At 35.8% G+C, this 18,019-nt stretch overlaps 1 protein-coding gene across 1 annotated transcript in view; it reads left to right on the top strand.

The window, feature by feature from the left end:
• The window catches only part of FAM227B (family with sequence similarity 227 member B), a 244,952-nt gene that overhangs the window by 54,968 nt on the left and 171,965 nt on the right, over nt 1-18,019 (top strand). Inside the window, exon 11 of the mRNA XM_088839595.1 lies at nt 3,536-3,673. Coding sequence (XP_088695721.1) covers nt 3,536-3,673 — 138 coding nt within the window. The remainder of the gene's footprint in view (nt 1-3,535; nt 3,674-18,019) is intronic.

The raw sequence follows: 18,019 nt of genomic DNA, 5'->3' as shown, positions 1-18,019 counted from the left end.
GGGTTCTCAAGGCAAGTATACTGAAGTGGTTTGCCATTCCCTTCTCCAGTGGACCACATTCTTTCAGACCTCTCCACCATGAGCTGTCTGTCTTGGGTGGCCCCACACGGCATGGCTTAGTTTCATTGAGTTAGACAGGGCTGTGGTCCGTGTGATAAGATCAACTAGTTTTCTGTGATTATAATTTCAGTGTGTCTGCCCTCTGATGCCCCCTCGCAATACCTACCATCTTATTTGGGTTTCTCTTACCTTGGGCGTGGAATATATCTTCACAGCTGCTCCAGCAAAGCGCAGCCGCTGTACCTTACCTTGGACGTGGGGTAGCTCGTCTCGCCACGCTTCTGTGCGTGGTCGGTTGTGCGGGAGCCGGTGTCTCTTGCATCTGCATGGAATGTTAGGTCCATGAATAAAGGCAAATTGGAAGTGGTCAAACAGGAGATGACAAGAGTGAACGTAGACATTCTAGGAATCAGTGAACTAAAATGGACTGGAATGGGTGAATTTAACTCAGATGACCATTATGTCTACTACTGTGGGCAGGAATCCCTTAGAAGAAATGGAGTAGCCATCATGGTCAACAAAAGAGAAATTCAGTACTTGGATGCAATCTTAAAAACGAGAGAATGATTTCTGTTCATTTCCAAGGCAAACCATTCCATATTACAGTAATCTAAGACTATGCCCCAACCAGTAATGCTGAAGAGGCTGAGGTTGAACTGTTCTATGAAGACCTACAAGACCTTTTAGAACTAACACCCAAAAAAGATGTCCTTTTCATTATAGGGGACTGGAATGCAAAAGGAGGAAGTCAAGAAACACCTGAAGTAACAGGCAAATTTGGCCTTAGAGCATGAAATGAAGCAGGGCAAAGCACACTGGTCATAGCAAACATCCTCTTCCAACAACACAAGAGAAGACTCTACACATGGACATCACCAGATGGTCAACACCAAAATAAGATTGATTATATCCTTTGCAGGCAAAGATGGAGAAGCTCTATACAGTTAGCAAAAACAAGACCAGGAGCTGACTGTGGCTCAGATCATGAACTCCTTATTGCCAAATTCAGACTTAAATTGAAGAAAGTAGGGAAAACCACTAGACCATTCAGATATGACCTAAATCAACCCCCTTATGATTATACAGTGGAAGTGAGAAATAGATTTAAGGGACTAGATCTGATAGATAGAGTGCCTGATGAACTCTGGACGGAGGTTCGTGACATTGTACAGGAGACAGGGACCAAGACCATCCCCATGGAAAAGAAATGCAAAAGAGCGAAATGGCTGTCTGAGGAAGCCTTACAAATAGCTGTGAAAAGAAGAGAAGCGAAAAGCAAAGGAGAAAAGGAAAGATATAAGCATCTGAATGCAGAGTTCCAAAGAATAGCAAGGAGAGATAAGAAAGCCTTCCTCAGTGATCAATGCAAAGAAATAGAGGAAAACAACAGAATAGGGAAAAACAAGAGATCTCTTCAAGAAAATTAGAGATATCAAGGGAACAGTTCATGGAAAGATGGGCTCGATAAAGGCCAGAAATGGTAAGGACCTAACAGAAGCAGAAGATATTAAGAAGAGGTGGCAAGAATACACAGAAGAACTGTACAAAAAAGATCTTCACGACCAAGATAATCACGATGGCATGATCACTCATCTGGAGCCAGACATCTTGGAATGTGAAGTCAGTGGGCCTTAGAGAGCATCACTACGAACAAAGCTAGTGGAGGTGATGGAATTCCAGTTGAGCTATTTCAAATCTTGAAAGATGATGCTGTGAAAGTGCTGCACTCAATATGCCAGCAGATTTGGAAAACTCAGCAGTGGCCACAGGACTGGAAAAGGTCAGTCTTCATTCCAATCCCAAAGAAAGGCAATGCCAAAGAATGCTCAAACTACCGCACAATTGCACTCATCTCACACGCTAGTAAAGTCATGCTCAAAATTCTCCAAGCCACGCTTCAGCAATATGTGAACCGTGAACTTCCAGATGTTCAAGCATGTTTTAGAAAAGGCAGAGGAACCAGAGATCAAATTGACAACATCCACTGTATCATGGAGAAAGCAAGAGAGTGTCAGGAAAACATCTATTTCTGCTTCATTGACTATGCCAAAGCCTTTGACTGTGTGGATCACAATAAACTGTGGAACATTCTGAAAGAGATGGGAATACCAGACCACCTGACCTGCCTCTTGAGAAACCTGTATGCAGGTCAGGAAGCATCAGTTAGAACTGGACATGGAACAACAGACTGGTTCCAAATAGGAAAAGGAGTACGTCAAGGTTGTATATTGTCACCCTGCTTATTTAACTTATATGCAGAGTACATCATGAGGAACGCTGGGCTGGAAGAAGCACAAGTTGGAATCAAGATTGCTGGGAGAAATATCAAGAACCTCAGATATGCAGATGACACCACCCTTATGGCAGAAAGTGAAGAGGAACTCAAAAGCCTCTTGATGAAAGTGAAAGAGGAGAGTGAAAAGGTTGACTTGAAGCTCAACATTCAGAAAACAAAGATCATGGCATCTGGTCCCATCACTTCATGGGAAATAGATGGGGAAACAGTGGAAACAGTGTCAGACTTTATTTTGGGGGGCTCCAAAATCACTGCAGATGCTGATTGCAGCCAGGAAATTAAAAGACACTTACTCCTTAGAAGGAAAGTTATGACTAACGTAGATAGCATATTAAAAAGCAGAGACATTACTTTGCCAGCCAAGGTCTGTCTAGTCAAGGCGATGGTTTTTCCCCTGGTCATGTATGCATGTGAGAGTTGGACTGTGAAGAAAGCTGATCACCGAAGAATTGATGCTTTTGAACTGTGGTGCTGGAGAAGACTCTTGAGAGTCCCTTGGACAGCAAGGAGATCCAACCAGTCCATTCTAAAGGAGATCAGTCCTGGGTGTTCATTGGAAGGACTGATGCTAAAGCTCAAACTCCAATACTTTGGCCACCTCATCCGACGAGTTGACTCACTGGAGAAGACTCTGACGTTGGGAGGGATTGGGGTCTAGAGGAGACGGGGATGACAGAGAATGAGATGGCTGGATGGCATCACCGGCTTGATGGACATGAGTTTGAGTGAACTCTGGGAGTTGGTGATGGACAGGGAGGCCTGGCGTGCTGTGATTCATGGGGTCACAAGGAGTCGGACATGACTGAGCGACTGAACTGAACTGAACTGATGATTACTTTTATATGTTAATAAATACAAGGTAACTTTTTATGGATACTTCATGATTCACTGTTTGGATGTACTGTTGTTGGATATTTAGGTCCTTTCAAGTTTTCACAATGTTGATCTCCCCTTGTGTCTGTTTATGAACTTAGCTTGTATTTTTGAGTCTTTTCTGATTCACTGTCTTATATGATGAGACATTAACATTTCTATATAGAGATTCCCTCATTTGAAACCTAAGACTGACAGTTCTCATAGGACTGTTGTGAGACTTAAATGTGTAATACTCAAAGACTTCAACAGAAAATGTTTTTAAATAATAATTTATTTGGTTAAATATACATTTTGTATTAACAGGTTTACCACCTCAAAAAGGATTTTGGACCCACTGGAAACTGAAAGAACTCTCCACAACAACCATTCATGGTAGCAGGAAAATGCCTTCAAAATCTATAAAGGACATGATTGCGAGAAATCAAGAACACATATCAGCTTGTAAGTAAATTTATTATACATTGCTTACTGAAATAGCCAAAATCAAGTATATCATTATTCATTTATCAGAATTTTTTAATGACTTATTTTCTGGTGAGAGTCTTAAAATAACATTTAATTTATAGATAGGTATTATAGTAATTTGAATACTGCTTTACATTTTTAGTTTTTCATTATAAAAATTACGTGTACTTAAGTCCTTTTCTCATTTGCATTTGTTATGATTTTAATATTAATTTCAGGGAACTTGTCAGGTATAAGAATGCTGCAAATACTCTTTGGCTGAATTGCTAACTGATTAATAATGTTTTACCAATAGATAAGCTTAAAATGTTTTTTTCAGTAAATTTAAATAATGCCTTTGTAGAGTGTCAGTTTTGTGGCATATTTATCAGGACTTACTTAACCTAATATGAAAAAACAATCTACGTGCTTTTATCTAGTACTTTTTAATTTCCATTTTTATTCAATTCTTTAATCCACTTGTGGTTTATTTGTTATAAAGGGAGACAGTTGGATTCTAGTATTTTGTTTCCAAATGCTCACTTTTTATATCTATTTATATCCACTTACAGACTACTTGAAATACCAATTCACATGGATATATTTTTGTGTTCTCTTCTACCCGCCAAATTTCTGAGACAAGACCAAACTTCTTAATTGTTCTATATTAATAAGCACTTTAAGGCAAGCTCATGTCTCTCTAATTTATACTGTATTTCAATACTAAACACTGGTCTGGCGCTCAGACCTCATTACTGACTGACTAAACAGAATCTCGGACTCAGTATTTTTTTTTAAAGGTACTCATATGATTTCAATTTGCAGGTAAAGTTAAGATCTCCTAGTGTAAAGGGTCGGAGAAGGCAATGGCAAGCCACTCCAGTACTCTTGCCTAGAAAATCCCATGGATGGAGGAGCCTGGTAGGCTAAGGTCCCTGGGGTCGCTAAGGGTCGGACACGACTGAGCGACTTCACTTTCACTTTTCACTTTCGCACATTGGAGAAGGAAATGGCAACCCACTCCAGTGTTCTTGCCCGGAGAATCCCAGGGGTTGGGGAGCCTGGTGGGCTTCCGTCTATGGGGTCACACAGAGTCGGACACGACTGAAGTGACTTAGCAGCAGCAGCAGCAGTGTAAAGGGAAATACCTTTCCATTATACTTCTTGATATAGGCTGGTGAAAGGAGGGACTAACCTCCTTAACCTCCTCTTCTGAAAACTCTCTCTTCAGTTAGTTTTTTATTCTAAAATTGTTTAATTGGTTAATTACTGCTTTTCTGATTAGTACTTTGATTTTTTGCCACTCTTATCTCTATAGATAGCATTCTCTCTGATTTCTGTCTTTTAGTAGTTATGTGAAATTTCTTATTTGCTAATGTTACCCTGGTTTTTATAGAACTTCATACATATTTGTTATTTTGTATAAAAAGAGAGATAATTTACTATTTTGACCCAATCTTAAACATCTGTTTTTGCTTCTTAGTCTTACATGTGAAAAATAACTCGGTTAAATAAAAAATTAAGAAACTTTTAATTTTTTCAAGTTTTAACTTACAGAAAAGTGGTAAAAATAGTGTAAGGAACTCCCATATATCCTTTATCCACCTGCTGTTTGAATTTATTCTATTTGTTTTATCATTCTCCTTTTTTATATAAGCATTTAAAGCTATAAATTCCCCCAATTACTGTTTCAGCTACTTTCTGCAAATTTTGATGTTATATTTTAATTGTCATTTAATTCAGAATATTTTCTAATATCCAGTATAATTTCTATTTTGATCCATGGGTTATTTAGAGGTGTATTACTTAATCTTTAAAAATTTAGGGGTTTTCTGGATATCTTTAAATTGCTGATTTCTACTTTTAAAAAATAGTGATCTGATCTACTTTTAAAAACCTTTTAAAAATAGTGATCTGTACCGTCTTTTGTAGTGCATTGAGATTTGTTTTATAGTACAGTACATGGCCTGTCTTGGTAAACATTCCATGTGCACGTGAGAAGAATATATATTCTGCAGTTATTTTGTCAGTCTCAATTAGATCAAGGTGATTTATCGTGGCTCAGATGGTAAAAGCATCTGCTTGCAATGTGGGAGACCCGGGTTCGATCCCTGGGTGGGGAAGATCCTCTAGAGAAGGAAATGGCAACCCACTCCAGTACTCTTGCCTGAAAAATTCAATGGATGGAGGAGCTTGGTGGGCTACAGTCCATGGGGTCGCAAAGAGTCGGACACGACTGAGCGACCTCACTATCACTTTTCACTTTAGATCTTCTATATCAGGATTCAGTAAACTATAGCCTATGGACCAAATCTGGCCTATTTTTATACATCCTATGAGCTAAGAATGTTTTTTTCCATTTTCAAGGGTTGTAAAATAGCAAAACATTAAATAATATACCACAGAGGTCATATGCAGCCCATGAAGCCTAAAATATTGGATTATCTGGCCCTTCATAGAAGAAGTTTGCTAACTCTGGTTCTGTATCTTTATGATATTTTATTTGTTCTGTTTATTTCTGAGAGGTGATATTAAGATCTCCAACTACAATTGTAGAATTATCTATTTCTCTCCTTAATTCTGTTGATATTTGCTTTATGCACTTTTAAGTTATTTGGTACATATACATTTATGTATTATGTTTTCCCTTTAATCATTATGTTTTTTTGTATCTATGATAATTCTACTGAGTGCTATTCTGTCTGTTATTAATACAGCCACTTCAGCTTGCTTATGTTTGTGGTCTGCATAGTGCATTTTTTCCCATCATTTTACTTACAGCTTCTTTGTGTTTTATGTTTAAATTGTACCTCTTCTTATAAATGAGATACAGTTGAATCTTGGGGTTTCTTTAAGTCTTACAATTTCTTCCTTTTAATTGGAGTGATTATTTCATTACATTCAGCATAACTATTGAGTTAGTTCAATGTAACTATGGTTAGGTTTGTTCTACCATGTTCCTATTTGTTTTCAGTTTTATCTCACCTGTTTTTTGTTCTTCAATTCCCCTTCTATATCTTCATTTGGTTAATCAAATAGTTTTAGTATTCCATTTTTATTCCTCTATTGGCTATTTGCATGTTACCTCCTTGTATTTTTTGTGATTGCCTTAATGATTTCAAACACATCCTTAAATTATTGAAATCCTACTTAAAGTTAATGTTATCCTATTTCACTAAAATGTAGGAACTTGGAGAAGGATAATTACATGTACTCTATTCCTCCTTGTCCTTTTTGCTATTGTTGTCACGTATATTAGAAGATCTACATACATAATGGCCTCACATTATCTAGTGTTAGGATTTTTGCTCCAAATAACTGCATGGTTTATTTCACCTTTATTGAGGTGAATTGATGTACAATAAACCACACATATTTAGAATATAAAATTTGACAATTTGACACATATATAAACTCATGAGACTATCACAGCTTTCAAGATAGGAAACATATCCACCATTCCCAAAAACTCCTTAGACTTTTTTGTAATTCCTCCCTCCTTCTCAATCCCCAGGCAATTACTCATGTGAGCTTTGTCAGTACAGGTTAGTTTGCATTTTCTAGAATTTTATGTAAATGAAATCATAGAACATGTGCTATCTTTTGTTGGCATTTTCTACTCTGCATAATTATTTTGAGATTCATTCATCTTGTTGCATATATTAATAGTTTGTTGCCCTGTATTTTGCTGAGTCCATAGTAAGGATATATCACGGTTTCTTTATCTGTTCACAGGTGGGTAGACATCTGCATTGTTTCCAAGATAAGTTACTGTAAGCTTACTGATAAGCTATTATAAGTAAAGCTGCTGTTAATATTCATTACACGTCTTTTTGTAAACATAGAATTTCATTTATCTTTTGTAAACATCTAGTAGTGGAAGTCTGGGTGCTATAAGAAATGCATTACAGCATTTTAAGAAATTGCCAGATTTATCTAAAATTTTACTTCCTACCAGTATACAAGTTATATTAATAGTTACTCTACTTCCTTGTTAACACTTTGTATAGTCTTTTAATTTTATCCATGCTTGTAGGTTACACTAGTATTTAGTTAGTTTTATTTTTATTTCTCTAATAACTAATTATGATGAGATTCTTTTCATGTGCTTGTTTGCCATCTGTAGGTCTTCCTTGCTGAAGTGTTTATTTCAGTCTTTTGGCTATTTTTATTTGGGTTGTTTGTGTTGTTTTAATTCTGTTATAACATTTCTTTATATATTCTAGATATAAATTCTTTAACAGATATATGTTTTATAAATATTCTTTTCTAGTCTGTGGTTCCCTTTTTATTTTATAATAGTGTCTTTTGAAAGACAAAATTATGTAGTATGGTGAAATCAAATTTATCATTTTTTCCAATATAGTTTTTGCTTTTTGTTTCATATTCAAGAATTTTTTTTATGAAGCTTAATTTCACCCAAGATTTTCTCTCATATTTTCTTCTAGAAATTTTATAGTATATAATTTTATAGATTATAACTGTAGCTATTACATTTAGGACTCTTAATTTATTTTCAATAATTTTTGAAAATTATGTGAAGTAAGCATTGAGGATCATTTCTTTGCATATTGTTCTAGAACCGTTTGTTGAAAAGATTATCTTTGCCCGTTGAATTACCTTGGAACTTTTGTCAAAAAAGCTTTTGACAACACTTGTTTTGGCCTATGCCTAAATACACACTTGTACTCTAAATTTTGTTTCAGTGATGCCAATACTAAACTACCTTGATAAATGTAGTTTTATAACATGTCTTGAAGTCAGGTACTATAATTTCTCCAACTTTGTTCTTCTTCTAAAAAAAATTATTTTGGTTATCCAGAATCTTTCCATTTCTGTATAATTTTAAACCACTTATCAGTATTTAAAGTATATACTCTGGAATTTTAATTGAAATTAGGTTAAATCTATCAACTCAAGAAGCATTGACATGTTAACAATACTGATTTTCCACTCCATGAACAGAGAATATTTTATCTGTTTAGGAGTTATTTCGTTTACCTCAGCAATATTTTCCAGTTTTTTTTTTTCTGTATAGATGCTGCACACATTTCTCAAGTAATATTGCATATGGTATTTCTAATTTCAGTTCCTAATTTCTCATTGATAATATTTAGAAAATTTGATAGAAAAATACTTTTGTGTTGATTTTATATCCTACAATTGTACTGCTGCTGCTGCTGCTAAGTCACTTCAGTCGTGTCCGACTCTGTGTGACCCCATAGACGGAAGCCCACCAGGCTCCCCCGTCCCTGGGATTCTCCAGGCAAGAACACTGGAGTGCCTTAACATTGCCTTCTCCGACAATCTTACTAAACTTTCTTATTATTTTTAGTATCATTATTAGATTTCTTAACATTTTCTTCATAGACATTCATGTCATCTGAGAATAAAGAGCATTTTTTTTTTCAATCGGTAAGCCTTTTATCTGTTTTACTTGTCTGTGGTTAAGATCTTTAAGAAGATGTTGACTAAAAGTGGTAAGAGTGGACATCCTTACTTCTTGATCTTAGACGAAAAATGTTAAATTTTTGCTGAAGTTTTTTATAGATGTCTTTTATCAGGTTGGAGTAGTTTCTTTCTCTTCCTAGTTTGCTGAAAAGTTTTTGTTGTTCTTGTTCATTTTATAACATATGTAGAATTTTGACAAATGATTTTTAGCATTTGTTGAGATGAACATATTGTTTTTCTTTTTTAGTCTTTTGATATAATGAATTGCATTGATTGATTTTTCAAATGTTAAACTAACCATGCACTCCTGGGATAAATCCTATTTGGCAATTATGTGTTAACCTTTTCATGTACTACTGAATTCAGTTTGCTAAAATTTTGTTTTCTTTTCTGTACTATCCTATCACATTTTAGTAATAAGTATAATGTTTCACCTTCTCTTTTCTAAGAGTTAGTGCAAAATTGGTATTTATTCTTCTTTACATATTTGGTAGACTTCACCCAATGAAGCCATCTGGGTCTGGAAAGTTCTCTATGGTCAGATTTTTTTATCTGATCTTAGGTCAGATAAAAAAGGTCAATTTCTCTGATAGATACAGTGATCAAATGATCAGTTCTTCTTGAGTAAACTTTGTAGTTTTGTGAGTTTTTATTTTATTCTTTTATATATTTTTGAGTGGTTTTTTCCTGTGATGCGGTCTAGTTATTAATACTTAGAAATATTTTGGTCTATTTGAGGCTTTATTTTAAGCTTCATTAGGTGGAACCAGAGAAGTCTTTTGTTTAGCCTAACTTGCTTCCCCTACTGAGACAGTACTCTTCTTTAGTATTCTACTCCATGCTCTGTGTATTGCAGATTTCCCATCTGGCTGTCTGGAACATGAGCTTCCTCTGAGCCCCAAGCATTGTTCTGTCTGCTCCTTCCTGTGTTTTTTTTAAAACCAACCTCAGGCAAAAATTTAAGGATAACCTTCCGAAGAGCTCCAGAATGCTTTGTATGTGCTTCTGTCTCATCTATGTTATGCTGACCTGTGAATTTTAGCTTTCCCTGACCTTCCTGAATGCTAAATTTTATTTTTCAAATCAGTTCTGTTTGGATTCCCACCACTTGCACTGTGGCCTGAAATTTCTTTTTTAGAAACAAAAACAGACAAGTGTTCCTTCTTTAGGTTTTGTTCTCTTGGCTGAGGGCCGGGGACTATTGTCCAGTGTTGCCTGTTGTCCAACACATGAAAATCATCGTTTTATATTTTTTTCCCAATTTTTTACTTGTTGAAGAAAGAGTAAAAATGGTGAGAGTGGATAGCCTTATCTTGTTCCTGATCTTAGAGGAAATGCTTGCAGTTTTCCACCACTGAGAATGATGTTTGCTGTAGGTTTCCCATACATGGCCTTTATTATGTTGAGTTACGTTCCCTCTATGCCCATTTTCTGGAGAGTTTTTATTATAAATAGGTATTGAGTTTTGTCAAAAGCTTTTTCTGCATCTATTGAGATGATCATATGGTTTTTATTCTTCAGTTTGTTAGCGTGATGTATCGCACTGATATACGTATGTTGAAGAATCCTTGCATCTTTGGGGTAAATCACACTTGATCATGGTGTATAATTCTTTTAATGTGTTGTTGGATTGGGTTTTCTCATATTTCGTTGAGGATTTCTGCATCTGTGTTCATCAGTGATGTTGGCCTGTAATTTTCTTTTTTGGCGACATCTTTGTATGGTTTTGGTATCAGAGTGATGGTGGCCTCATAGAATGAGCTTGGGAGTGTTCCATCCTCTGCAATTTTGGGGAATAGTTTGAGAAGGATAGATGTTAACTCTTCTCGAAATCTTTGATAGAATTTGACTGTGAACCTGTCTGTTCCTGGATTTTTATTTGTTGGAAATTTTTAAATCACAGTTTCAATTTAGTACTTGTGATTGATCCATTCATCTTTTCTATTTCTTCCCGGTTCACCTTAGAAGACTGTAACTTGATTGTATTCTTGAAGAATTCTAGGTTGTCCATTTTATTGGCATATAGTTGCTTGTGGTAGTCTCATGATCCTTTGTGTTTCTGTGATGTCAGTTGTAACTTCTCCTTTTTCATTTCTAATTCTGTGGATTTCAGTCCTCTCCCCATTTTTTTCTTGATGAGAATCCTACAGGCTCCATGTTAGAAGGTTCAATTCCCCCTCCTTTTTCTGTCTGCTTTAAGTCTTTCCCTGGTATCTTCAAGTGGTTGTTGTCCAGTTGTTAAGTCATGTCTGACTCAGCAACCCCATAGACTGCAGGATGCCAGGCTTCTCTGTCCTTCACTATATCCTGGAGTTTGCTCAAATTCATATCCTTTGAGTCAGTGATGTTATCTAAGCATCTCATCCTCTGGAAGTGATTAGTGTCCTTTCTTTAAACACTCTCAAGAATTCATGGCTTTTATCTATGGGAGAATCAGACTGATATAAATTAAATTTTTTGTTTAAATACTGAGTTTATTTTCCAATTTAAATATCAAAATTGTAAAATCACATTTTCCTATGAAACTAGATACTGCTTCATTATCTTGTTATTTAGTCTAGCAGAGGAGTCTAAACCAACCTATTTTTTCTTCCTGTACAGTTAATCAATAAAATTTAGTTTTTACTTTTACTTTATTTAGATTTTCCAATATTTTAAAATTTATCTTTAAATTTTAAAAATGTCACTAAAACATGTCTTGATAATTTTCATAAGCTTTCACAATGCCGAAATTTAGTTAATATTCTTGGATCTCCCTAAGCTCTTTTGTAGTCCTAGTAAAGATTTTAGCCAAATGTTCCCAGTAAGACATAGACAACTTATATGACTAGATTGAAGAGGGAGGAAAAGTGACACTGTTTCAGATATTTAAGGAAAAAGTTTCATTTCACCATTGGAGAATATCCCCTGACATTAAGGAAATAAAATCTCCAGAGAAAGGCCTCAGATTCTGTTTTCACATGGAATGCTTTGACAGACTAAAGCTGCCTTCTTTTGCCTCATAAAAAATAAAAATATGTAGGGATCAATTTTTAAAAGTAGGATAGTCTTCTACAAGCTACTCATCTGGTTATGTTTTGTAAACCAAGAACAATTTTGTGTTAAGTGACTATTGAAAGAGCCCTGGAAGTGAGACTGAAAGCAAAAAGTCAAGTCCTTAGGGAAGATCATGGTTTTCAACATCATGTTTTATACTGTGGAGGTTATCATTCTAGCAGGTGAAGGCAATGGCACCCCACTGCAGTACTCTTGCCTGGAAAATCCCATGGACGGAAGAGCCTGGTGAGCTGCAGTCCATAGGGTCACTAAGAGTCAGACACGACTGAGCGACTTCACTTTCACTTTTTACTTTCATGCATTGGAGAAGGAAATGGCAACCCACTCCAATGTTCTTGCCTGGAGAATCCCAGGGATGGGGGAGCCTGGTGGGCTGACGTCTGTGGGGTCGCACAGAGTTGGACACGACTGAAGCAACTTAGCAGCAGCAGCACCAGCAGCAGGTATCTCTAAAGTGACCTCGAGTAAGGGGCGTCTCTTTGGATTCCCCAATAAGCATCTCATTTCAGTGGAGCTTTGGTTTTCTAAGTGAGTTTCTGCCAGTGGGGATGTGGATCTATCAAGTACTCCTTGTGTATACTTTCCCATCATGTGATTAAAGTATACTTATTATTAAAAACACTTTAAAATTTGGTCCTATTTCATAGGTTTCTATATCAGATTTTATATTTAACTTCTGGTGCTCATACAGATTTTTCTATTTGTATGTTTCGTAGTTATTTTACTTAGAGTTAAGAGATAGATCAAAGTGATTATATTTATCCCAATACTTTACATGGGTTTTTTTTTAGATTTGCTTTTATTATTATATTTTATTTAACCATTTAGGAAAGTATAGAAAATACTTTCAACACATAACAAATATTTGCATTTTGCCATATTTGTTTTTCAAGCCTTTATTTACAGATCTTTTGTACCATTCCTAAATCTGTCAGTCCCTCCCCAAAGGTAATGATTATATGGAAATTTGTGGGCATTCTTTCTTTCTATAATATATAACATTGTTTTTTTTACATTCTTTACATAAATAATATACATGTGAAACTGTTTTACATTTCAGTATTTAATCATAGTCAACATTCAAAAATTTTAAATAATCAGCTGATATTGACCAATATTTCTGGCCACCATGAGAATATAGTTATGTAGTCTCAGAGTTTATAGTGACCACTGAAAGTGTTTTTCTCTTATTAAGGGAAATACTGCTTATGAGCTTTTATCTCAAACTTACTTTTGTTCCAAGAATTGTTTATTTAGATGTTACTTCATGATGTGTGTATGTGTGTTAGGCGCTCAGTCGTGTCTGGCTCTTTGCGACCCTATTAACTATGTCCACCAGACTCCTCTGTCCATGGAATTCTCCAGGCAAGAATACCAGAATGGTTTGCCATTTCCTTTTCCAGGGTATTTCATGATAGTCCTAGTTTTCTCAGAGGTTATTATTTTGCAGTATCCATTTTATGCCATCTAAAATATAGAATTGCTCTAAGTGGTGTACTACCATGCTTTAAAGAGATTTTTATCCTTTATTTTTAATGAAATCATTTTAAAAATTTGGAAAAACATAACAATTGTCTTTGTTCAAACACTCCTGATTTTTATGTTAATGGAAAATCTTTACAAAATGCTTCATCTATTTTATTTGCCTATAAATATTTGAAAAATACTTTTTATATTAGATTCTTAAAAAAATCATTTTCCGTTTCTGGATAAGGCATCTAAGTCTGGGATATTATGGCAGGTTAGAGGTTTAATTATGATTTATTTTCATATATTGCTCAAAATTAAATTTTAATAATTTTTATTCAACTTAGGGAAATCTTCAATTTGAGCTATGTACTTGATAAAATGTGTTAAATTATTAGTGTTATTATTAATATTCTTATGTAGTAGGTTGCTTTTATTATAAATTATAAAATGAGGAAACTGAAACATAAATTAAGTAACTTGCCCAAGGTCATATAAATGATAAATGGTGGAATATGAATTCAGAAAGTGAAAGTGAAGGACAAGGAAGGCTGGCATGCTGCAGTCCATGGGGTCACAAAGAGTCGGACATGACTTAGTGACTGAACAGCAACATGAATTCTGATTCAGGAAATTCTGGCCTTAGAGCCTGAACTTTTTAACTACTTCACATACAGCCTCTCAGACATTTAATTTTACAGGCTTGTAAGTATATTAAGGCTTAAAATTTTCATCATAGGATAAGAGTTTTAACCTAGGAAAATTACCATAGCCTTATTTCCTCTTTCATGACTAATGTGAATGAGTGTTTAGATTCTTTCCTGGGATCAAATTTTAATAAGTGAGAAAGAAGGAGGAAAGCTATTAGTATATATGCGTGCTCAGTCGCTTCATTGGTGTCTGACTCTTTGCAACCCTGTGGACTGTAGCCCACCAGGTTCCTGTGTCCATAGGATTCTCCCGGCAAAAATACTGGAGTGGGTTGCCATGCCCTCCTCTAGGGGATCTTCCTGACCCAGGGATTGAACCCAAAGAAGGATGCAGAAGACTGGGGGAGAAATCTCACTTATTTCCTGATGATGTATATGGAGACCTCTAAAAATATTAAGCAGTGATTTGGAGAACTGGAAAATCTACACTGTGGGGCCAAAGTGGCCAAGAGGTACAGTGACAGCAAAGAGTTAGAATTTCTAATCCTCTGAAAGAAACTGAGTCTTCAGTGGGGAAGCACAGGTCTGTTACACACCACTGTTTTCTGTACGGGAACTAAAAGGGCAATTGTAGCACTTTGAAAAGACAAGAACTGCAAAAAGAAGTGCTCTTATTTTTCTATAGGTAATTTTTCTTGTAGACTTCTGCTTTAACTATAACTACTAGGAACTCTGAGGTGGAGGCTTGTTCAAATCTTTGTTTTTATTTGAACTTTGAGCCTCATATTTCCCTAAAAACTTAACCTATATTTAAAGCTGTCTTACAAGATTTTGGAGAAGGCAATGGCAAGCCACTCCAGTACTCTTGCCTGGAAAATCCCATGAATGGAGGAGCCTGGTAGGCTGCAGTCCGTGGAGTCGCTAAGGGTCGGACACGACTGAGCGACTTCACTCACTACAAGATTTTACATTAGTTAGTGGTCATTGAGTCCCTCTCCTGCACATACTGATTCAGCGATCTGCAGTCACCATCCTATAAAACTTCACAGTCAATAGATAATAGAATAAAAGAGGAATAGAGATACACTCATAGATGTCTCGGTTTAGAAGTTACCTATATGACCTCAATCACATAACATTAGTAAGAGCAAACCATGGCTACACTAAGTATAAGAAGGGCTATCAAAAATTCTGGTTGAGAAAGTGCTTCCTAGTAATAGCTATATACTGTGGAATAGGGAGCACACATTTTGCAGGACATGGAAGTGTCTCTGCTACAAGAATTAAAGAATAGTGCAGTAATCCTTATAAATGGGTGCTTTTGTCATGGCCAATAATAAAATTTGAACTTTCAAACAACAGCAGACCACCTAACCTGTCTCTTGAGAAATCTGTATGCAGGTCAGGAAGCAACAGTTAGAACTGGACATGGAACAACAGACTGGTTGCAAATCAGGAAAGGAGTACATCAAGGCTTATTTGATGTACTTATTGTCACCCTGCTTATTTAACTTATATGCAGATTACCTCATGAGAAACGCTGGGCTGGATAAAACACAAGCTGGAATCAAGATTGCTGGGAGAAATATCAAGAACCTCAGATATGCAGATGACACCACCCTTATGGCAGAAAGTGAAGACAAACTAATGAGCCTCTTGATGAAAGTGAAAGAGGAGAGTGAAAAAGTTGGCTTAAAGCTCAACATTCAGAAAACAAAGATCATGGCATCTGGTCCCATCACTTCTTGGCAAATAGATGGGGAAACAGTGGAAACAGTGACAGACTTTGTTTTTCTGGGCTCCAAAATCACTGCAGATGCTGATTGCAGCCATGAAATTAAAAGACGCTTACTCCTTGGAAGGAAAGTTATGACCAACCTAAAAAGCATATTATTAAAGTAGAGACATTACTTGGCCAACAAAGGTCCGTCTAGCCAAGGCATAGTTTTTCCAGTAGTCATGTATAGATGTGAGAGTTGGACTATAAAGAAAGCTGAGTGGCGAAGAATTGATGCTTTTGAACTGTGGTGTTGGAGAAGACTCTTGAGAGTCCCTTGGACTGCAAAGGAGATCCAACCAGTCCATCGTAAAGGAAATCAGTCCTGAATATTCACTGGAAGGACTGATGTTGAAGCTGAAACTCCAATACTTTGGCCACCTGATGCAAAGAGCTGACTCATTGGAAAAGACCCTGATGTTGGGAAAGATTGAATATGAGAGGAGAAGGGGACGACAGAGGATGAGATAGTTGGAAGGCATCACCGACTCAATGGACATGAGTTTGGGTAAACTCCGGGAGTTGGTGATCAACAGGGAGGCCTGGTGTGCCTCCCTGTGTCCATAGGGTCACAAAGAGTCAGACACTACTGAGCGACTGTACTGTGCTGATCTTGTCATGGCCAATAGTAAAAATTTGAACTTTCAAACAAAAATTCTGAAGAACTTGCATCCACTACCATGATCTTGACAGTTTCCTAGTCCTTGACTTCTCTGGTAAGTCAATGGTGATATTAATGAATGAGATTTTTTTACTGTAAAGAATTGTGTCAATATTTAGAACATCTGCATAACTCACTGAACCAATATTTTTCAAATGACTAATGCATTGTATTTAAAAAATCATATATCTTATTTTAAAAGTGTGACAGAACAGTGGATTTTAATATAGCAGTACACAAAGCACAGTTATAATTTCAGAATCTACATTGCAACCCACCATTAAGAAACTGGAACTGTCAAGTTTGGGTATAGTATTCAATCAAAGAAAATTCACAGCTGTTAAAATACTTTTCTTTTTTTACTATTTGTGTGATACTGGGTTTTATTAATATGCTTCAATATATAAATATATACTTCAAAAATCTGCCTGAAAAATGCCAAAGTAGATATTGGAATCCAGCTGTCTTCTACTAAGACTACTAAGACAACTAGTCTTCTACTAGGGATCTTTTAAGTAGGAAACTGTAACTTTTCTCAAAATTCTTCTTGATAAATTTTGAGTTATCTTTTTAAAAAATGATGCAACTTATGTTAATATGAAATCAGTTCATTAGTTTTAATGAAATACTAAATACATGTTTAAGATTTATGTTTTAATTTCTAATATAGAAAATACTAATAGATATAAAAACCCATATAAATAAAAATTCTTAATTGTCTTTAGTTATTCTTAAGAGTATAACGTGGCCCTGAGCCCAAAATTTTGAAAACCACTGTCCTACAGGAAATCATTGCCAAGGGGCCTGGCCCATGGATCCTGGAGCTACCATATTCTGCTTATAGTTTTGTAGTTTCTGTGTTGCTTATCCTTAAGCTGTACTCAGTCATAACTGTGGAAAATTCTCTAAACATAAGACTCAGATAATTTATTTACTAAGGACATAAGCATGTGTCAATTTGGAGACTTTTCTACAGTTTCTAATGTTTCCTTTATTCTGATTCTTGTACATAAAAGACTTAGAGCACTTTTAAAGACTTAGAGCAAAAGACTTGAATGTCCTTGAGGATGTCATATAACCCCTCTCAGCCTTATTTTTTCAACCTGAATAATTGAGGTGATTGGAATAGATTATTTCTGTAGTTCCCTTTATAAAATTCCATTTCTCTGTGACTCCTATCTATGAATACTGAATGAACTCCCAAAGTGTTTTGTCAAATGTTGAGGTAGAATTAGCAGTAGAAACTGGTAGCATAGATTTATTATTTTGGAAGTCTTTAC

Source organism: Moschus berezovskii, chromosome 9 (assembly GCF_049115385.1).
Source record: "Moschus berezovskii isolate FMDL1 chromosome 9, NW_MosBer_1.0, whole genome shotgun sequence".
Taxonomy (NCBI): Eukaryota; Metazoa; Chordata; class Mammalia; order Artiodactyla; family Moschidae; genus Moschus; species Moschus berezovskii.
This window is presented reverse-complemented; position numbering and strand designations above follow the sequence as displayed.